General features: G+C 37.5%; 1 protein-coding gene across 1 annotated transcript in view; it reads left to right on the top strand.

The window, feature by feature from the left end:
- The window catches only part of USH2A (usherin), a 395,028-nt gene that overhangs the window by 247,791 nt on the left and 125,660 nt on the right, over window positions 1-21,577 (top strand). Inside the window, exons 39-41 of the mRNA XM_063328461.1 lie at window positions 7,813-7,963; window positions 8,136-8,278; window positions 16,612-17,240. Coding sequence (XP_063184531.1) covers window positions 7,813-7,963; window positions 8,136-8,278; window positions 16,612-17,240 — 923 coding nt within the window. The remainder of the gene's footprint in view (window positions 1-7,812; window positions 7,964-8,135; window positions 8,279-16,611; window positions 17,241-21,577) is intronic.

Consider the following 21,577-nt stretch of genomic DNA (forward strand, 5'->3'; position numbering starts at 1 on the left):
CACAAAGAAGTTAATTAGCAGATGCAAACCAAATCAAGCTCTGTGTTGCCTGCATTACTAGGAGCAGAAACTTTGAGGAAACCCCTTTTCCTCCTCTTTCTGCAAATAAGGAAAGAATTTGAGAGGGGAAATATCTGTTGTGGCTTCGGTTGTTTCATGGCCAAAAGGTAGTCCAGTGGCTGTGTGTAGTGAGTCCCTAATATCGGGTGATCTGTCATTTTGTCAGATCTTTTTTCTTTTTATGGACACTCTCAAGCTTGGATTCCATCAAAAATTGTAGTATTTCACACCATCCTCTATGTACTGCAGAAAAATTTATGGATTAAAAATCCATTGGTAGTCTTACTCCAGATCTAATTTATTTGGAAACCTGCGTTGTTCTCCAGTCTGTACATTCAAGCATATATAAGCTGATGCTTCTGTCAAAATACACATCAACTGGTAACACTTCAGTTTTCTGCTATCAGGGTAGACTGTTCTGTAACAGTCCGCCGGCACATTCATACTGCAGGAGTGCACATAATGCTAGCATTTGAACCAGGAGACTTCTTATTTAACAAGAACATTCGCATCTTGTCTAATATCTCACTTCTTTTAGCATTCAGTTAGGTTGCTATATTTTCTTAGTTTTGTTTGCCACATTGAGTGGAGATATAGCAACCATCATTTGCAGAAACCACGCCCACTTCTTCAAGTAGAACGCTGCTTTCTGGTTTTGAATATCCTATGTTATCCTTCTGCTTTCAATCATAGAATAAAACAGTATTAAAAATTAATTTTCAACAACTTATTCTTCAGACTGAGGCATGTGCTTCTTCTAACATCACCACCTCTGTACCTTTTCCTTTTTCTTTGTTCCTTCTTCATCTTCTATGATGTTAGGATCACCTTCATTGAATTGGGCTGAAAAAGCATTCATGGGAAATCATCCCATGCATTTTCTTTCCTCAAAACCGTAAATTGTCTCATTTCTGGTAAAACATTTAGTCTGATAGAGATTTGAAATCTTTCTTGCAGCAGTTTAATCCCATTACTGTATGCCTTGTTTCGCAGGACACAGTGATTCTCTTTGTCTTTGCTAAACTTCTGTGAAGTTAAATATTCCTATATGTCTATCCCTTTGCTCTTCCCTTGTTCTTTAAGCTACATAGATTTAAACTTTCTTTCCTGGTCTTTTCCCAACCATAAGTGATATGATTTGCTTTTTTTTTTGTTGCTCTCCAGCATCTCCTATTTCCAGAGCTAAGAACTTAGTTTCAAACATGAAGTAAAAAGCTTAAAAGCCAGCCTGCAGTTCTTTGAAATTGTACCATCAACATTAAGAAAGAAACAGTTCAGCCAAGTGCCTCCTCGCCAGTAGGACTCGCCAGTAAGACTGTCACCAGAGATGTTTCCATCCATGTGGAAGCTGGCATACCTGCCTCTGGTCATAGCTCTCTGCCTGCAGTTATCAATTATAAAGGAAGCTGCAAGATATTGAAGATGATGTCAAATTCTTCCACCTTCTTCCTTTCCAAAAAAAACCCCAACAAACCAACAAAGAAAAACAACAAGAAACAAATCTCCTGAAATTAATCTCTAAAGCTGCTTCATGCAGGAAGCTGAAGCTTCCTTCTGAAGGATCTTGTTCCCTCTGCACTTGCCTCATCTGTTCCCTTAAGTAAACAGAGGCAGATCTGATAGTTTCTCAAAGCTGCTTCACAGAGATGTCTCGTTTTCCAGTGACCAGAGTCACAATTAACGCACAGGAGCTGTTTGTTTAATTGTGGTTTCTGCCTGATTTTGTAATATCAATCCTTAGGTTTTTTCCTTATAGTATTTTTTTAAAAATTAATTTCGTGATACGATGGTTATTGGCTAGGCATCCTTTTAAACAGTCTGATGAATAATTAGTGTTACGGAGGAGTTATAAATTCCATCCAGTGTCTTTATTACAGGTATTAAAATCATTAATCATTCAGCTAATTGCTTATTGGCATTCTTTGGTAGCTTTTAGAGTTTAGCAAAGTTCTTGCTGAGTAACGTGGATAAACTTCTACGTGGCATGAGGCAGGTTGCTGCTAATATAAAGGTAAAGGTGACAAATCTGTAAGACATTTTTATAGTGTTGACCTCAGTAAGATGTAACACTTAGGAAAAGGGTGTCTCCTACACATATTTTTACTTGAGACCCGTATCTGGATTGCAGATGTTGAGGTTGTACATGAAGAAAAGTTTGTTAGAAGGAGGCGGAGGTTTACTTTTGTTTTTCACAAGAGCAGTGTGAATAAGTAAGCCTGAGCTGGGATTTCAAAACACAGTCGTCTTGAACTTCAGGTTTGCAGTCATGGAGTGAAGCCCAAGTTGATTTTCAGAGCCCTACTAAAATTGTACTCTGCAGCTTGGAATACCAAATAGTGCAAGTGGAGGAAAATTTGCAGTTAGACCTCACACACTCCAGATAAAGATAAATTTTAGATTTTTCAAACTTATTATTTTCATTTTTCCGAGTGATATTGTGCCTTACAAGTACAAGTAACACTAAAGATTAATGCTAAAAGTGAAAATATTTACAAAGCCACTCCTTTTCAAATGAAATTACTATTATAGCAAAGATCAGGTGTATAAACCAGGATAGGTCACCAAGAGAGAACAAGATATTTTTGTACCCTGTTTATGTTATACTTCTGAAAAGAAAAAAATCACGAACATGAGGTGTGAACAAGTTTGGATTTTCTGGGAAGTTTACGGTGGCTTTAAGCTACTCCTTTATATCTCTTTACTTGCTTTTTTTCCCATAGTGCAGTTTCCTTACTTCCCAGGCCCCATGTGCCAGAGAGGGGCGAGCAAGAAGGGCCACCATGGACCATTCACATTGCATGGAAGTGTGTTGCATAAAGGGTGCATTGTCCCTGGTATATGTATAATTGGATGGAGATATATCTGTAACTGAAAACATATATCAGTGAAATTATAAAATTAAAAGAAAATCCAAGAATATTCTATGCATTCTTTAGGCATTGAGTAGCTGGAAAAGAAAATGATTGAACATATATTTTAAATGAAAAATCAAGAACAGTTGTGTGTATTTGCTATACACTGAGTAGGAAAGATAACTGGGAAAAGAGGGTTAAAAACCAAACCGGAGTAAACTTCAATGAGCCTGTGAAGATAAGAAACAAAAAAAAGCAATCTTCTGCTTTGCCAATAGATAAAGGTTTATAACTAGCATGCCCTTCTAGTGATGACATATGGCCCAGCATCATGGCCTGTCTTTCGGTTAAATGAAACAAAAACACATGGCCATGTTGAGAATTATGGAGAGTGCAATGACTGGAATTATTTGCACTGAGCAAACAACTAGATAACAGGCATACCTGGGAAAATCAAGAGAAACAAATGTCAATGCGCAGAACATATTGCCATAAAAAGTGCCGTAATGAGATGATCTCAGTATGGGCACCTAAAATAGAAAATGAATCAGGAGTATCTAAACAACCACTGCAATGAGATAAAGAAATGGGGTTTGTGAATTGAACCTGGAAAAGAGTGAGAGTAGGCATGACTGAGCGAGACATTCATCTAAAGGCAGTCTGACTGAAACTTTTCCTTGCTGTTATGGCACAGGCTGTGGAGAGCCTATTTTCCCTCTCTGCAGTTAAATACCTGCAGGTATCATTTGCATACGTGTCTATGAAAAATATTTCGATAAGATGCAAATGCATCATCTGTGCTAAAAATTTTACACACGCAGATGTGGCAAATTATAGAGTTACATTTACATAGCTCCAAACTCTTCTAGCTGCCTATCTGCAGATATTATGGATACAGCAGGGCCAGTATATCTGATCACTGTTAAAAGCAGCGTCGCTTCACTTCAAAGTTGGAGTGAGTTTTTCACAAATTTGATAGATATCAAATCGAGCTCTACTATCTTTTCTTCCTTTTATTAAAGATTAATAGTGCAGGCATTTTTAGAACTAAATAATAATTTATTGTCCTACTGATAGTTCACTTTTTATAGTCTTCCACTTTCAGAAAATTTAAAGTTCAGATATATTCTTATGATAAATATAAGTGATACCTCTCAGAAAAATAGGCTTTCAACACGGAGTAAACATTTTAGCACAATCATTTAACACAATGCTTGCTGTCCTAAAATAAACAAATACTTAAAAAGCTGACTACTCCTGCATAAGTTGTTTAAGATAAGGAAATTGAGGCAACAGATTGAAACACTTTTCAAAAATCGTTCAGCACATTAGTGGCCGAGCAGGGATGAGATCTTTCTTGGCTCATCTACATTTACCTGCGTATCTGGAATACAATATATCATTGTCAGCTTGAAACAGTCTTCAGTTTTTATTATTTTGTGGGGCTTTTTATTAATTCTTTGATTAAAATTGACATCTGATTAAATATTTTATTCTGCCTTTGTAGTCTCTTCTTATACAAAGCGTGACTTTCTGCCCTGCTAAGTGAGGATTTACTGGGCTAGATGTTGATTCAGTAGGTTGCAAGTGGAGTGGTTGCCCCCTGAGGGTCATATTAAAGCTTGAGGGGAGCTTTTTGAGCAACATTGCATCTTAAAGACGATATATCAAGCTGATAGATACATGGCTCTTCTGTTGAGAAATTCACAGTAGAATTATTGCTGGTTGCCAGTTATTACTTGGGTAGTAAGGAGTCTCTCGGGAATATGGATCAGATAAAAAGGGTTAAGCTGAGGGAAATGTTACACTGAAGACCTTGGTGATGAGGAATGTTTGAAATAGTCAAAGGATGTTTTGTGTGCAATTTAGAATTACCATTTTTGGGGGGAAGCGGTCTGTAGTTTTAATGATCAAAGTGTGATTAGTTTAATAGAGCACCTTTCTCATTATGACTCAGCAGAGACTTGACAATTTCTTTGTTGTACCCTCCTGCCCACCTGCCCTGGTCCTTTGGAAGCGCATGGCTGAGGACACTTGCTAGTGGTTAGCTGAGGACATTCTCTGTGAGCTACGGGAAGTCTTTCAGATTAAATAAATTTGCTGTATATTCTAACATGTTGCTTTGAAAGTAGTTGGCTAGGCTTGTTCTACAGGTCAGCCGACTTTCACAGAAGAGATTTGTCCAAATTTTCTACTCTTCCCTATGCTGTGTTTTTGTTGGTAGAAGAGATTTGAACATTTAGCTGAGATTACCTACGCCATTAAAATAACATCTGCACTGTGAATTGTTATTGACATTTAGACAGCTACATCTTTGTTTTTTGATGAACATTCCTGTATCTCTATAATAACCACCACTATACATACATAAAGCTTAATCAGAGCTTTTACTTTGTAGATCTCAGAGAGCTTTACAAAGAAGGATAAGTATTATTATCTCCATTTAACAGATTGAGAAATGAAAAACAAAGGTGAAGTGATGTGTCCTGACAGAACTGGAAATAAATTTAACGCTTTTGCCTCCTCAGTGAATTGCTCATACTGTCTCAATAACAACGTGAACTTTGGCTTACCGGCCAAATTACAGCTCAGTTAATTAGATTCATTTTTAGATGTAGCATTTTTTGCTGTGTAGAAATTCTGTGTGCGCTTAAACAACAGGTGCATTTTAAGCTCCAGACAGTTCAGTTCTGAAGGAGGTAGTACCCTGCTTTGAACGGATATTGAGTCTTTCTGGTAGTGTCATCTTATGAAAATAGTTTAAAACACTCTATTAAAAGTTTTTACATTATTTGTGCCATCTTTCTCATACTGGCTGAGTTTGCCTGCTAACAGCTTCAGGAAACACTTTATAAAGGGACGCCGAAATAGTTCATTGGTGATTGGCAAGTACTGTACTTTACATTCATAAGACTTAAACCCCCTTATTGTACAACTTAACTCCAACATGAGTTATGTTGCTGCTAAACAGAACAATGTTAAGTGAGGAGAGTGGAATTTAATTCACATACAGAGGCATTTGGTGTGCAGATGTTTGGTTTCGATGGCTCAGCTGGAGGGATGTTGGGGGCTGTTCAAGTTAAATCAGCCATCTTCTTCCCTCTGAGTTGAGGTGCTCACAAGCTCTTGATTGGCCTTGAAGGCATTGGCAAGGGATTTGCAGACCATGAATTACTTTAGTCTCAGACATCTCCTGGATTTGGAAACAGGAACACTTCAAGTTTACTTGGTATTTACTGGAGCCTTATTGCATAGGTCTAGATAACAGCAGCAGGAGGGAGCTTTCAAAGGCAGCCAGGCTGGCCCAAGCCCAGAAATTTTATGTTGTCTTTTACACAGTAACAGAGATGAGGGGAAGGGAGTGAGGGAAGCTGGAGATCCTGTTCCACTTCATTTTGTCCTGAAAAAAACAGGAGGGTTGCAGGGCTAGGGGCCACTTCTCAGAAGTAAAATATCTGGTAGTAACTCCGGTACTCCAGCAGCCAGCTTTTGGTAAAAATTTCTTATGACAACTGGTGGACCTTGAACTTACGGGAAAGGGAACAAGTCTCTAGATTGGAGCAAGCCATGTCTTGTGCCTTGCTACGTAACACAATTTGGAGCTGGAGCTGAAGAATTTTGAAGTTCCTCAGTCATGAGTATGTATAATCAGAGTAAACCAGCCAGGTGCTAGTTCACATATCTCTGTATATATATGTCAGTATAAATAAAAACTATTGTGTTTGATTGATTACTTTTTTTTTTTTCTTTTCCTGAGCCAATGCCATCCTTTCATCTGTTTCAGGGAGAGAATGATTCAGACAGTGTATCACAAAATCTGTTACTTTCCTCTTAGTAACCACCTCATACACAGGTGGTAAATGAAACTCATAAAACTTACTGTAAAATACTGTTCGCTCATCTTACAGCTTACAACTTGTGCCTCGAGACTTACAACTACACCTTAAGTTACAGATCTGAGAGACTGTTTTTTTTCCAATAGAGAGAAGGAAGAAGATAACAGTAACAAAAAATTTTTGTTGGAAAGACCAAAGAAAGAAGCAAGTGGTAACTGCTGGACCATGAAAAGCAAAACTATTATACAAGGGTTTAAATGACAAACACAGTAACTTTCCAGTGTTTTAACTCTGTGGAAAAGAGCTACAGAGCTATGGCTAAAGACGTGCATTATATATAGGAGTTCCAGATGTGTTTATATACAGAAAGCTTCTTCAACAGATTGTTTTCTTTTTAAAGAAAAAACAAAGCCATAAACCCAGGGGTGCAAATTGGCATAGTTCTTTTTACTGCATGCAGTGAAATTTCCAGCAGTTAAAGGTCATTGGTGGTATCATTACTGACAGATTTTGATCTGCAGTTCCTGAACTTCATAAAAATTAATTTCCTTAACAAAACAGCAGTCTAGAGACTGAGACTTCAGTGGATCTATTTTGATTTCTACCTAAAGACTTTTTTCCCTTAAAATTTCTGCTGTTTTCTTTTAAAATTATTATTAACTTATAAGGGTGAGAAGGTATCTGAAAGATAAAAAGTCTGATCAATTTTAGTCCTGCTGGGTAGCATTTCTGTGAGCTTTTCTTTACCTTCTCAGGGTGGCAGACCTGGGCACAAGGAGAAGTAGATAATATTTGAACAGGTGGTAGAGAATATGTTGCTTCTGAATTACTTCTGGTGTTTGGAGGTTTGCTTTTAGCAAAGTGATATTCATGTAACTGTATTGGAGAGATGAAAATAAAGAAATAGCATTGTTCAGTAGTGAAAATGTTAAACTAAATGGACCATGTTAACATTGCTGTTGATCCTGAGGAACAGTTTTTCCAGTATATGGAGCATTTTGTTTCCACCCGGCATATGTTCTCCATGGTTTTCTCTGCTCTAATTCATCCATGTTTTTCGACAGCTCCAGATGGCGTGATGCCTCCAAGGCTTTCATCTGCCACTCCGACCAGTCTTCAGGTTGTCTGGTCTACACCAGTTCGCAACAACGCCCCAGGCGCACCCAGCTACCGACTCCAGATGCGGCGGAGGCATTCTGCTGGTGACATTTTAGAGTATGCAGACCATAGCAAGGCCACTATCAACTGCTGAGCAAGAAAAGTCCCGTTGTCTTCAATACAGCTCACCTTCAGGGTGGCTGGTTTTGTTACAAGACATGTAATGTTTTAGTCTTTCTTTAGGTGCTGGGATGTTTAATGATGTAACTCATGCTGCTTTTCTTTGCAGTTTGCTTTCCAGCCCGACCGCTTCCTTACAACACAGGGTTGGGGATCTTCAGCCATACACTGAGTATGAGATGAGAGTGGTTGCCTCCAATGGCTATGGCAATGCTTATAGCAACTGGACTTCAATGACTACAGCTGAGGACAGTAAGCAGTCTGATCTTATTCAACTCCCTTTAGCAGAAAATATAAATAACAGTTCAGCTGCCATTGCATGTAATTTCTTTTGCTTATCAAACTTTTTCAGTCAAATAGCAATAATGTATTTCCTTCTTGAATATTAACTTGCAATAACAACTCCTAAGGGATCAAGGATCTGTTGTCTTAGATTTACATAAAACATGAATATTTAAATATATGTTTTGTGAAGTAGTATCTGACTTCTTTATATAATATCCCTCCATGCATATGTGTTCATATATGGTTTAAGATACAGTGATACGCACAGCTTTGTAAGTGGTATTCCTTTATATTCAGGGACTTGATTCTGATTTCAGTCATATCAGAGAAAATAAGTTGAAGTTAATAGTATATGACAGTTGTCTTATCTCTGTGTTGAGAATACCGAAGCTGTACCACAGCTGAACAGAACTTTTCATTCCCAGTGATCTTTGTTAATTCAAAGTGATGATCTACTGATCTGAAATTGAGTTTGTCGTTGCCAGTCCCATCACTTTCCTCATTAGTAGTTCTACATTCTGCAGACTGGCTCCACATAATATGTTCAACAGTCCCTTGATTTAAAAAATGGGTATGAGCATATAGGTACAGCCATTTAGTTGACAGGCTAGGGTTTTGCACCTGATACAATATGTAAGCAGAAGCATATGAGAAAAATAGCTTGTTGTACACAATACATATACAAAATACATAACGTCCAGCTTTTTTTAAGAAACTGAGCTATTAGTTTTGTCTTACAATGTAGCAGGATATATAATAGCACACTGGGGAAAAATCTGTTGTTTTCAAATATATTCTTTGCTGCCCTTTTTTTTTTTTTTAAATCAATAATGGATGATCCCGTTCTACCAAATTTTGGAGAAATTAAGTATTTTCTAAGAGATTTTTCCTGTTTTATCTTGTTTTATAAGTCAGTCAGTCATTCTGAGCAGGAAAAGGCAGGGGTGGGGGGTGTCTCATTACTGGTTTCATTACTATGTTGCATTCTCTGTCTTCACACCAAAGTGCCTTGTGGTCTTATTCGATTTTACGCTGACATGAGATCTGCATTTGAGACTGTAAATTTAACCTGATGCTCATATGCAATTATAGCAAATATTCAGTGCTGGTGACTCAACTTCACTTTAGTCCCTTCTCTAAATGGATAGCTGTCTATCTCAAGAAAACACCCAGTGGAAAACATGTGTTCCCACAATTGTAAAACATTTTTCTTTGAAGCTGAGCAAATAATTCACAACAGCAATTTATCTGATCAATCTATTTAAGCTCCAAAAGTATAAATGCTTCTATGAACACATTACCTATAAGTAATTAGCAAATAAAAGTTCTGAACTCGGTCTTTACATACCAGAGATGTGTTTTCTACCTGTGAAAATGTTCATTGAGACTCAATTCCTTTATTGTAATTGTTTGTTACCAAAAGTGGATATTATTAAATGTATCTATGTTCATAGTCTCCTCGGGCTATTTTGTTCAAATTGCAATGATTATTTAGCTCTGTTCAGATAGTTCACATAGTGTATCTTTTTAGATAGGAGGAGCACAGAAGTGCATCTAAAAGGCATTGCTTGTTAGTATATGTAAAAATTATTTTTTGTGCAAAGTAGCAGGTGTAGAATTTTAAAATTTTCTTTTTAGAAGTTAGGGATAGGGCAGAGGGCCTGCACAGGCATGCATTCCTATATCGTCTTCTTGAACATATATGTAGAAGTTACCTGCTGCATAGAGCTCAGATGGTCTTTGTGCCCTAGCATGAAATACTACCCTTTGCAAAACCTGGCTGCAAAAATGCCTTAAGTTACTATGGAAGGCAGATGTTGCCAAAGGAAACTTAAGAACAAGAAAAAAAAAAAAATGCCTCCGCCAGCATTTACGCAATTATAATATTTTAAGATTAACAAACAGCTTGCCTCATCAGTTATGATGCTGCACCTTGTTCCTTAGCTCTAAACAAACTTCTGTTTCTTCAGTTCAGTTATAAACTACATGTCTCCAAAGGGGGAAGTACTTTCCTTAAAATGCCTTCTTCCATTTGCATTGATACTGCTAAAGAATACAGGCTGATGTGTCCCCAGTATCCAACAACCCTTGTAATTTACAAATAAATCCCCAACTTTCAGTGGTGACAAAGGACTCTGGTTTTGGTGTCACTGTGGAGGGCTGCCATCTGTGAAAGCACATTCAACTCAATTGCTTAAGATTGAATGATTGTCATAGGGTATGAGCAGTATTTCTGTCAAAGTTTCAATATGTTTCTTATAAAACTGCCTATACTGACAGCTTCTTGCAGAAGTACACTTAATTCCTGGCCCTGCTAACCAATAGACTTTGACTTTTTAAAGTACAACTTGATAGTAGAAATTTCCCATATCTCTTACTCTGTTGAAATATATGTGTCTACACATGTTCTTATTGAACCTTATGCAGTGAATATAAGTCTTTTTTGTTTCACCAAAACATAAAATGTCTGTAGGAATAAAATACGTGCGTGTGTGCGTTTATGTGCACAAACACCTGAGAGCAATAGATGTAAATCAACACGCCCACTTTTAAAGTCAATAGAGTTCCACTAATACAAGATGAGGATTTCAAAATCTATCTGTATATTATAGTTTATTTATGATAACTATTTAGTAAACTAGAAGGATATTAGGAATGATTAAGGAAAAATTAGCAAATGCTGCCATAAAAATCTATTGTATCTGATAATAAGATGTCTTATTATGCAGATCAGTAGGTTTACGTTATTCTTTAATGCAAGAAAAAATGCTGTAAATAATTTTCAAATACTGCCATTTGCATGAGTGTGGCACTAGTAACTGATTCTATGCATTTTTTTAAGTCTAACCTGCTCGTGCCAGATAACAATAATGTACATATCCTATGAATATTTTAAAACCTGCTAAACGTGTTAAGAAAAGATGTTTGTTCCAGTGATCTTGGTGAGTATACCATCAGACTATTTACTGACAGATGAACAGAAACAGTTCATGAAGTTTCTGGATTGGATCTTGCTTTCAGTAACTTGAATGTAAATTTAAGATAACTGTCTTCCAGTGTTATCATCGCTGAACTGAGAGGTCAGCATTGAACTGAGAGAAGAATTTCATGCATTGCATTTAGAACTAATACGAAAATTTCTAGATATAAAAAATATTAGTTAAGTTTTCCCTGTTGTTATGGCAAGTCTTTGAGCTATCTGAGAAGGAAGCTGTAAAAGTATTTGTTAGAGTTACCTGAAGCCTGCCCAATGGCTGCTGCTGCATTCTTCTGGTGTAGCTTTATGATTCGCAAAATTATATTGGCCAGTAGCAATCCACACAGTGTAATCTTTAATCAGAGGGACAGTTCCCAAATGAGAAATGTGCTTTTTCGAGTGCTTGAGAAAATCCATCTTGATTTGGACAAGTTTTAAGCTAGCAAAATTAAATTGCTGCTTTAGAGAAAAGCTGCCTGTTCCTTTCTTTTCTTTTGAATGTCCTAGAAACTGTCTGCAGTCCAGGGAGCTGCATACAGCAGGACATCTCAGTCACCAGCATGTTTTCTACATTGGCTACGTTTCAGTCCCATGGGTCGCTGTACGATTCCAGCATGGAGTACTCTTACTGAAGCCCTTTTATAAGTGCCTGGCTTGCACTAGTTGAAAGAGAAGGTTTTGCGAGTTGCCTAGCAGGCAGTCCAGTTTTTTATTTTTCAGTTCTTACATGAGTTGACTGCAAGTCCATCTCTTTTATGTATAAAGAAGTTATTGGCCAGCCCAATGTTTATTCACAATAAGAAATGTCAAAAGTACACCATAGTCACCTGAGATCATTATGTATGGAAGTTGCTAGAGAAAAAAAAGCAATTAGAAAAAAAATAATTCTCCTGCAACGTATCAGCTGAGCTAATTCTTGACAACCCAGGGAAACATTATTCTTATCATATAGAGTACTATGGTCTGCTCTTCTGGCATGCTTACCACAAAGCTCTGGTTCCAGGATGAAGAGGTCTATTCTCTTAAAGCTTCCTTATGTAGACAATAGAGAGAGGCAATGCAGGACAAGAGGGTAGATGATGCAGTTTTAGCTTTTGGAAGTGCTTCCTTTCTCTGATTATATTCATTATCCGAGAAGACAAGTCTCCTACTTTTGCTATATAAGTTAGGACCATATAATTTAGGCATATAAACTAATCCGTATTAGTTGATGTGAATGTGGTCACCTGTGCCCGAGAAAGATGAACGGAAACCGAAGCAAGAGAAGAGAAAACCTGGTGAGGTGATAAATGGAAGAGAAAGTCATGTGAAATATATGACAGGGTGAATAGCCAACGGACAGAAGAACAAATTAAGCTGAAGTAGTATCGTGGCAGATATGATATGATGATCGTATGATAAATAGTACAAACTGGCCGTGCACACTTACAGATTAGGAATTAGAAGAAGTTTCTTAACTAGTAGGCTGAGGTTCTGGAACCAATGTGCAGTAGAGCAGCAGAGGGCAAAAAGTCTGAATACTCTGAAGACAGCTCTTAATATGTAATTGACGGGGTTCATATGGACTGCATATCATTGCATGAACAGCCTAATGACTTTTGAGTTCTGTGATCTGATGTGATAAAAGATTCCTGTGGTCCCTTGTGCCCAGAGCTACACAATTTGGGTTTTCTGCTGGATACAGTCGGTAGTATATGAAAAACACCACATTTTGTTAATACGTATAATTTCATTGTCCACATTCCTGAAAAGAGTAAATGATTCAAGAATAAAAGGCACCGAATTTCTCTTCTGCTTAATGAGAGAGTTTCCCAGCAAATCAGGTATTTCTCATTAGCTTTAAAGGGCAGTAGTCCAGGTACATGTCTCAATATATTAATGAAAGTATAGATTCCCCTGAAATACATCCACGAGAGTATAGTTCCTCACTCCCCCAGTCTGTACAATAAGTAAACAAATGTGTGGTTCTAGTCAGGGAATTAAAAAAGATTAATGACAATTTTGTGCCTTCATTTTAGGTTGACTCTGAACTTTTGAAGCAGATGAGCAAAACAGCCTGCCATAAAAGATAATTTCATTTGCCAAAATGAAACTACCTTCTAGTATTAATACTGTAATGAAACGGTTTGAAATATGAACTAAGAATCTTAAAGAAAAAAATGCCCACTGTTCCGATGCTCAGTAGTTACTTCCATAAACAATTACATTCATGTAAAAAGCTTTATGATTTTATTTTCATCATTGTCAGGCTGAGCTGTGTAGCTGTCATACTTTGCAGTCTTCCCTCCAGTGACAACCACATTGACAACATGTTATACTCCACATTGATTTTACAGTTAAGGAGCTGATTGTGATATATAGGGATTTTAAGAATTCAGCTGAGAGGCTGACTTTTGCCTTTTATCATTCCATTAAAATTTTATAACCATCTTTTTCATGTCATTTCATCCATGAATTCTTACTTTAGAAAGTGATAGCTACTGCTGTGAGCATAACTTTTCTCATGTTCAGAGCTTTTTATTGTATTAGCAAACTATCCCAATTATAGTTAATACTCATGTTTTACATAATTGTGGTGACCCTTTCAACCAAGCAGTATCGTGCTAGTTGATTTGTATATAGAATTAGATGATTCTGCTTGCCATTTAAAAAGAAGCTATACCGAATGAGTGTTGGGGACCAGGATTTAATGCTTTCCCATCCAGTGGGGCCAATTAAGCATCTCTCAAACGTCTTGTTTGAACTCAGAGAGTCTTAAAAGTCTCTCTTTTAAAAGGGCAGTAGGGAATGTGTGGGTAGGTATGCCAGCTACCAAAATATGGTTTTTTGAGGGGAGGGGGAGGGACTAGGGGGACCCAAAGTTTAAGTTTGACAGATCCTCCCATACATTACAGATTGTCCTTAAGGAATACGTCTAAACTCTGGGGGGGTTGAAGTGCAGGTTCAACTAATTACCATGAATGTTTCACCTGTAATGCCAGCAACTTATTCGGTAGGAATAAAAAGGCTTATCTGTTCCCTCACAACAAACTGCTTGATTGTTTGGCGTTTGGTTTTGTTTTGCATTTTCCTCCTGCAGAAGCTTGCAGTATGCCAGTTATTTATGAGGTATGATTAGATAAAATGCAAGTTTGTAGCTCAGCAGTGAATATTATATCTTTCAACTCCCCTCCGTCATTAAACTAGAATTTGCAGCAACTTATTTTCAAGGTCTTCAATTCCAAAGCAAATTTTCCTCTTTCCACTTCGACGCAGCAAAATTTTCGGTTTACAGAATATACATCTAATTCAGGTTTACACCTCCACCTTTCCGTCTTTCAGTGAAGTCTAAATAATGGACCAAATTTTGTTCCAGCTTATGACTTAATTGATTTTGCCGAAGAGTACGTGCAAATAGAACTGAATTGCTCTTTACAACAGACCATCTTTTATACTTGTAAATTCAAAGATCTAAATTAATCCTAGAGTGCAGAAGCATTAAATATAGAACTCCATCCTTATTATCACTGTGAGTAGAACAGGATATGTGATATGAATGAGTTTTATGGAGTTGCTTTGTGATGCATCATATAATGAAAGAAAAAACACTGTTACCTTTCAAATTTAAAAGAAAAAAAAAAAAGAAAAAGCTTACTATCCCAATTTTACATCACTGTTTCCACAGACATCAGTGGAATAATCCTGATTTACTTCTCTATGTATGTAAGAGGAGAACTGGGACTTCTGACTGCTTCAGCTGTTATTCTAAAATATAGGAGGAGACACTCACTGTGCTGGATTTGTTTTCTAGGGTTCCTTTTCCACCTCCACTCCCCCCCCCTTTCTCTTTTCACTTAAAAATTATCAGAAATTATTTAAGTTCTAATTAAGTAAATTATTCTTCCTATAGAGATACTGTTCCCTGTGGTTTGGACAGCATACTGCTTCACTAGGAATTAAATGATGGTGGTGTTGGCTGCCGTGGAATTCAACATATGCTATGTCGGTGTGTCCTGGAGTCTTAGCACACCCACAATTACTAATGAATTTTCAACCCTTAGCATCTGAAACCTATCCCCCCCCAAATCCCCAAACCTAAAGCTATTTTAAACAATTACTAAATCCAAGTATATCTTTTTTTAAGATTTCAATAAAATGTAACGTTCACAGAAAAATCTCATAAATGTCAAAATCGCTATGGGCAGAATAGGGGGGAATATAGTATTTTCTTGATCTGATGTAGCAATTTATAGATTTCAGGACGTGGTTTATAAGAATGCTAAATGTTCTGGAATTACAGCTGTTACTGATCAGTGATTGAGCCAGATTTGTGTTATTGCACCATGTTCTTGCTTGTACCTAGAGAGCAGTAAAGCCTCAATATAATAAAAAGCACCTGCATTTTAAATGAAATTTCAATTGAAAAACTTAACAGCCCTTCAAATTGCAGAATTTAACGCAGCCCAGTAAAGCTTAAATAACACTTTGCCTCCACAGGCTGAGGGTTTTGCATTCAAGGTGACTTGATTGTGTCGCATGGTGAAATTATTTACAATTAAGGAATTTCTCTGGAGGGCTGCAGAGTATTTGCTGTTCCACAACACCTATGCAGGCATATGGTCGGTCTTTTTCAGTATTCATGGAAGCTCCTGAACCTTTATGATAATTGAATCAGTTAGAGTGCTGAGTGGAGCAAGCATAAAACCTGTTAACCTAAAGGTCAGATCTGTGCATTGTTTATTTATCAGTAGGTGAAAGAGCTAAATCGGCAGCTTCTGTCACAGTCGCAGTAAAAAATCACCTATAATATTAACAGGGAGTAGATAAATTGCAAAAAATGGATTAGAATTATAAACAGAATGAAGTAAAATATTGAATATATAATGAGAGATGCAGTAGGGGCTTACTGAGCTGTCAAATATGCAGCTTCATTATGCCTATGCTGTTGGTTGCAATTAGTAGCTAGAGCTCTAGAAAAATATCAACAAAAGCTAGAACTGCAGCTCTATATGGATACTTAGCTGAACACTTTCTCCACATGCTAACAGCATTGATAGGACACTTTTGAGAGACAAGAGGGAAAAAGATGCAGAGGAGGAGGGAGGAAGGTTGGGAGGAGGGAAGGTGTACTTACAGAGCAGCTTGCCTTTGAGAAGAGAGCCATATTCATCCCTTGAATAGCTGGGCCTACAGTTTCTGAAGAAATAGGCTGTTTGGTCGATTTGAACTTCTTTTGTCAATTTGAGCCTCATTTGATGAGTACTGCTTGCTAATGCTGACTTTTACAAATCACAGACTACAAATAATTTTCCTTTCCTTTTTTTTTTTTTTTTTTCTCTTACAGAACCTGGACCTTTAGATCCACCGCTTGTTTTGAACGTTACGTCAAGGGCAGCAAGTGTCACCTGGCAGCATCCTTTAAAGCCAAATGGCATCATCACTCATTATAATATTTTCCAAAATGGCCAACTGCATGCTACAGTGCTAGGAACTAGGTCTAACTGCACTGTAGAAGACTTGCATCCTTACACTGTCTACGTGTTTCAGGTAGAAGGATGCACATCTAAAGGATGCTCTCTTTCACCCGAGACCCTAGAAATAAAGACTCTTCCAGATGCACCTGAAGATATTCCTGCTCCAGAGCTGTATTCTGATACTCCAACTTCTGTGGTCATATCCTGGCAACCACCTGCTCGCTCAAACGGTTTGGTGGAAAATGTGACAATAGAAAGGAGGGTGAAAGGAACAGAACAAGTATCAACTGTGGTGACTCTTCCTTTCAGTCAGTCCATGAGCTACATTGACCAGAGTACTGCTCTGAGCCCTTGGCAGAAGTTTGAATACAGAATGCTGATGAGCACTCTTCACGGAGGCACAAACAGCAGTGTGTGGTCAGAAGTTACCACTAGACCATCAAGACCTGCTGGTGTTCAGCCACCTGATGCAGAAGCGTTGGGACCAGATTCAGTTAAGGTAGGAATAATTCTCATGGCCTCGTGGCCCTAACATGTTTTCCTTGTAGCAACTGTTTATTTAAGAGAGACATCTACTGGCTGAGCGAACAGATTTCATTGCTGCAGGGGTAGTTGAATAATTAGTGTCTGTCCTTTGGCTCAAAAGCGTTAGATCCGTTTCCGTTTTTTTCCTTTACACCAGCCTCTGGCATTGTACTCCAGTTCATTTTCTTCCTTACACACCGGATGTATTTTCAATATTAAACTTGAATGCTTACTTTAACTCCCTAAGCAGATCAGAAAATGACCTACTACCTTCTCAAAAATTTCAAGACTTCATCAAAATGCTAAGAAGTAAAAAGATTTTTTATGTAATTAAATCTTGTATGTAATTATCAGTTTTTTAAAAAAATAGCTAATGAAGAAAAAAGTAGCATTGTGGTTCTCCTGATTTATGAAGGAAGAGTCTTACAGGACTACCTAGGAAGTTTCAATTATTCACATCGTTCTGTTGGGAATGAACTCTAGAGGACAGGATAACTACCATTGTTTTGGCTTGCATACAAACTTCATTCAAGGGAAATTAGTGTAACCAAACAAGAGGGATTTTTGTAGCTTAGAAGCCTCTTTTGTGTAAATACACACATGCTTCCATGGATTCAGTCTTGTACTAATGCCAAAAGTATTGGTACAGTAGCTTGCTCACCAGAGCACAAAACAAAGGACATTTGCATAAGATTGAAGTTCATCTGTTAGATTTATTATTTTTGGTATACATTGTATTTTCAAAAGGTAAACAGAGTGTTGTTACCAATGCAGTCTAGATAATTTAAGGGTATGAATTTAAGCAGTAAACCAATGCTGATTTTTTTGCTTTATTCACACATAATTTTAAGCTATGAATAAAGCTATTCAGCATTAGACAAAAAAATCGTGAGCCTTTAAAATTAAAATTCCTTAAGAATTGCATGTTACCTCCACGTTAATAGCAAATGAATTTAGTAAGCATACAAGGGTTACTGTAAGAATTAATAATGATCGACCACTAGTAATTGTGATGAATTCCCAGACTGCTTATTGAAGATTTGGGCTATCTACTTCCAGGACTCTGACCCCTGTGCTTCTCTAGATGTATCTTGCTACCCACCACGATTTATAGTAAAGCGTTTTTCACGGATTTACCAGAAGCAGCAATGCTGAGTAAACAGTAGCCCTAGTTCAATGGTAAGCTTACACACATGTCCACATTATATTGCATGAGCTTTTACACATTGGCTTCAACTCTGAGCACAAAGAAGTCACTGCAACCTTTAATGCTTCAGTTAATGTGATAAGGGCATAATAATTTTATCTTACCCATATTTTTTCGTTCTCCAAGTGCAGTCATCACCCAATCCTAATTTTAAAAGCCTGAGAGTTATCAGAGATCTTGTCATTCTTTACTGGATCTCTTTTCTTGAGATCAGAGGTGTATTCTCAGTTGTAATTCTATTGTTTTTCACTCAGCTCCAAGACTAAGTAATCTACCAATACTGAGAGTCAGTTTGATCATTTATTTATTTATTCTGAAACCTGAAATCAGTCAGTGCAGTCTTGACTCTGTAATAATTTAATTTCAATCTAACAGTGTATAACAATGCTTTTAAAATTTGTTTTCCTTTCTTGCTAAAGTGTTCAAATGCCTTTTTTCCTTCTTCTTCCCCAGTCTGTCATTAGCATTCAAAGCTCTTTAAAGCCCTTTAATGTCTACATTGTATGACCTTCTATATGAGTGGTGGTCATATTTTGTGTCACCGCTGCTCTTTTAGTCTCAGGATTGTTTTTTGCCACCTGGAGACACATATTTGTTTGGTCTGCTAAGACTAACTTCTGTCCAAGATACTGAAGCCTGAATGTTTTTATTTCCATGACTCAGCTTTAATATTAATTTTTCTTGATTTTAAATATTTAGGTTAAAATGTTAAAAATAATTAAAGGTGGCAGCATTTAATTTAGAAAACTGACTTAGGTAGAGGCCTTTCCAAATATACTCTCTTCTAAGTATCTGTCCTTCAGCAAAAATTCTCTCTCTCATTGTACAAAGTATTGGTATCCTTTGCTGATACGGACATAAATTCTTCTAATTCATCTAGTATTTTATTTTACTTTGTGTTGTTTAATTTGATAGTCGTCGTAATGGGGGAGAGTTGGGAATACTTGGTACAGTTCCCATGCAGAGGGTATTCCATGGCTGAAGTGTTACTTTGCTTCTGGTTTCTAAGATTCTCAGACTTCTTAAAAATCTTAAAATTTCTCCTACTTGTCCAGGACAGTGAGAGATTAATTTATTTTTTTAGCTATTATTATTATTACTATTACTATTATTATTATTTATTATTATACCTTCAAAAAATTGAAATAAAGTTATAGGTGCAGAAGAGCTCATTGTGCATGATTACTGAAGAGATTATGGACAATGATTGCTGCTCCCAGTGGTTTTCTCGCCTTCTGCTTGTTTGCAAATGGGAGCACCAGAGGAAGCGACTGGGATTTCATCTTACTTGTTGGTCTTCTTACAGGTCTGTCAAATGGATTAACTTGCTAGTGGTAGTGATGTTTCCTTCTCTTCAATTTTATGGCAAGTTCACATCAGAGTAGTAAGACTCTGAGACCACTCAGTGGGCTGTGCTGTGACGCTAAGGCTGTCTTGTGGCCCATGTGAATGTTCTGCACTAGGAGAATACAAGAAGAACAAGGTAGCACCTGTTTTAAAAACATTTGGGTTTTTTGCCCTGCTCTTTCAAACCAGGGTGTGGATCTGAATAGCCGCTCTGCAGACCGCTTGTGTCCCTTCGCCCCAGAAATATGCTAGTTTCACAGGCAGAACGACTGTGAATTATTGTGCAAGGTTTGCCACTTAGTGATTGAAGTTTTCCTGTGTTGAAATAGAACGGATCTGGTTTGGGATTGCTTTACGTTGGTGCTTTTAAACTCTTGACGAGAGTCCCAGAAAGGCACACTTTCCCTCCGGAACAGATCAAGCCCCCCACACCTGCAGTGTGTACATTAGCTATGTAGCGTTCAAATCAAATTTATGGAATCCGCCTGTGCTGTACAATGCACTCGTCTCATTCAGTGTCTGTGATGGTAACTCTTAAGCAGAGACTGGAAAACAAACTGTCTCTTTGGGAGGGAGATTTTAATTACCTCTTGCCCTAGAGAGAGCTGTCCTCCCAGGTTAGAGCAGAAAGTATTGGAAGGGCACTGTGGGAAAGATTAGCGAGAGGCTCCTTTACCAAGCCACGGTTGCAAATCAATAGAGGCTTTCAGCTGTCAGTGCAACCAATCCCTAAACCATGAGCGCAAATATTTACTTCTACTGAAAACAGAGAGAATTTACAAAAAAAGAGAAACATATTTCCATTCCTTTATTTAGTCATAGAATCAATATAAATGATTTGAGGATGTGGAGAATTCAAAGTGCTCCAGGATAGTACTCACTTGAGTATACAGCTTATTTTCATAGACCAAAGCTTTCACTCTGCAAGGAGGAAAATATCAGCACAGCAGGTCACTCTTGGCATAAACACTTCTGATGTGTATGTGCTCCTTTAACATTTAATTTTAATCAGGATGGCCCGATATCTCTCCATAACATTTAGCTTGCTTTCTTTTGTGCAACAGAAAGTGTAAAGCTGTCGATAATTTTTAAAATACCCATTTCTGTGACACCTGCATGATATTTTTTAATATTTGCTGAATTGATAATGTTCGTGGTAGCAGAGTATACTGTGCAATAAACTGCTTTTGTGGCTGATTAAATGCCAAAGTGAAGTGGAGGTATTCAGCAACTGCAAAAGCCGTTTATTTAGTATATGCCAATGCCATGAACATTATTCTGTTACACAAGATTTGCTATACCCTAATGTACAGAAGTATAAAAGAAATTGTTTCCTTTTCTTGTGAGGGTTGCAATTGCTGTTCTGCTTCAATCTCACACTTCACACTGATATGACATTCGGGAATGTAGCTAGGTTGACTGGGTTGAGGAAGAGGCTGGTTTACACAGAGAATAATTATTTAAAGGATTTCTTTGTGTAGGAAAAGCATTATGTGTCTGGGTATGCCGAATTAAACTAACTGTAGTATGCAAATTCTCCGACTTTGGCCGTTTAACTTTCGATAGGAAGACTTCCCTTTTGCTGCTGTGGTTCTCCCTTGAGGGCTTTGACCTGGTAAAGACAGCTGTAGTCCTGATTATTTGCTTAACTGGAGACTTGCTGATGCATGTTTGCCTGTGTTGTTCTCCCTCACTGACCAGTGTGACCAACTGGACCTCTGATAGATAAGAAGCTGCAGCCGTTTCCCGTCATTCTT

The sequence above is a fragment of the Chroicocephalus ridibundus genome, chromosome 3, assembly GCF_963924245.1.
Source record: "Chroicocephalus ridibundus chromosome 3, bChrRid1.1, whole genome shotgun sequence".
NCBI lineage: Eukaryota > Metazoa > Chordata > Aves > Charadriiformes > Laridae > Chroicocephalus > Chroicocephalus ridibundus.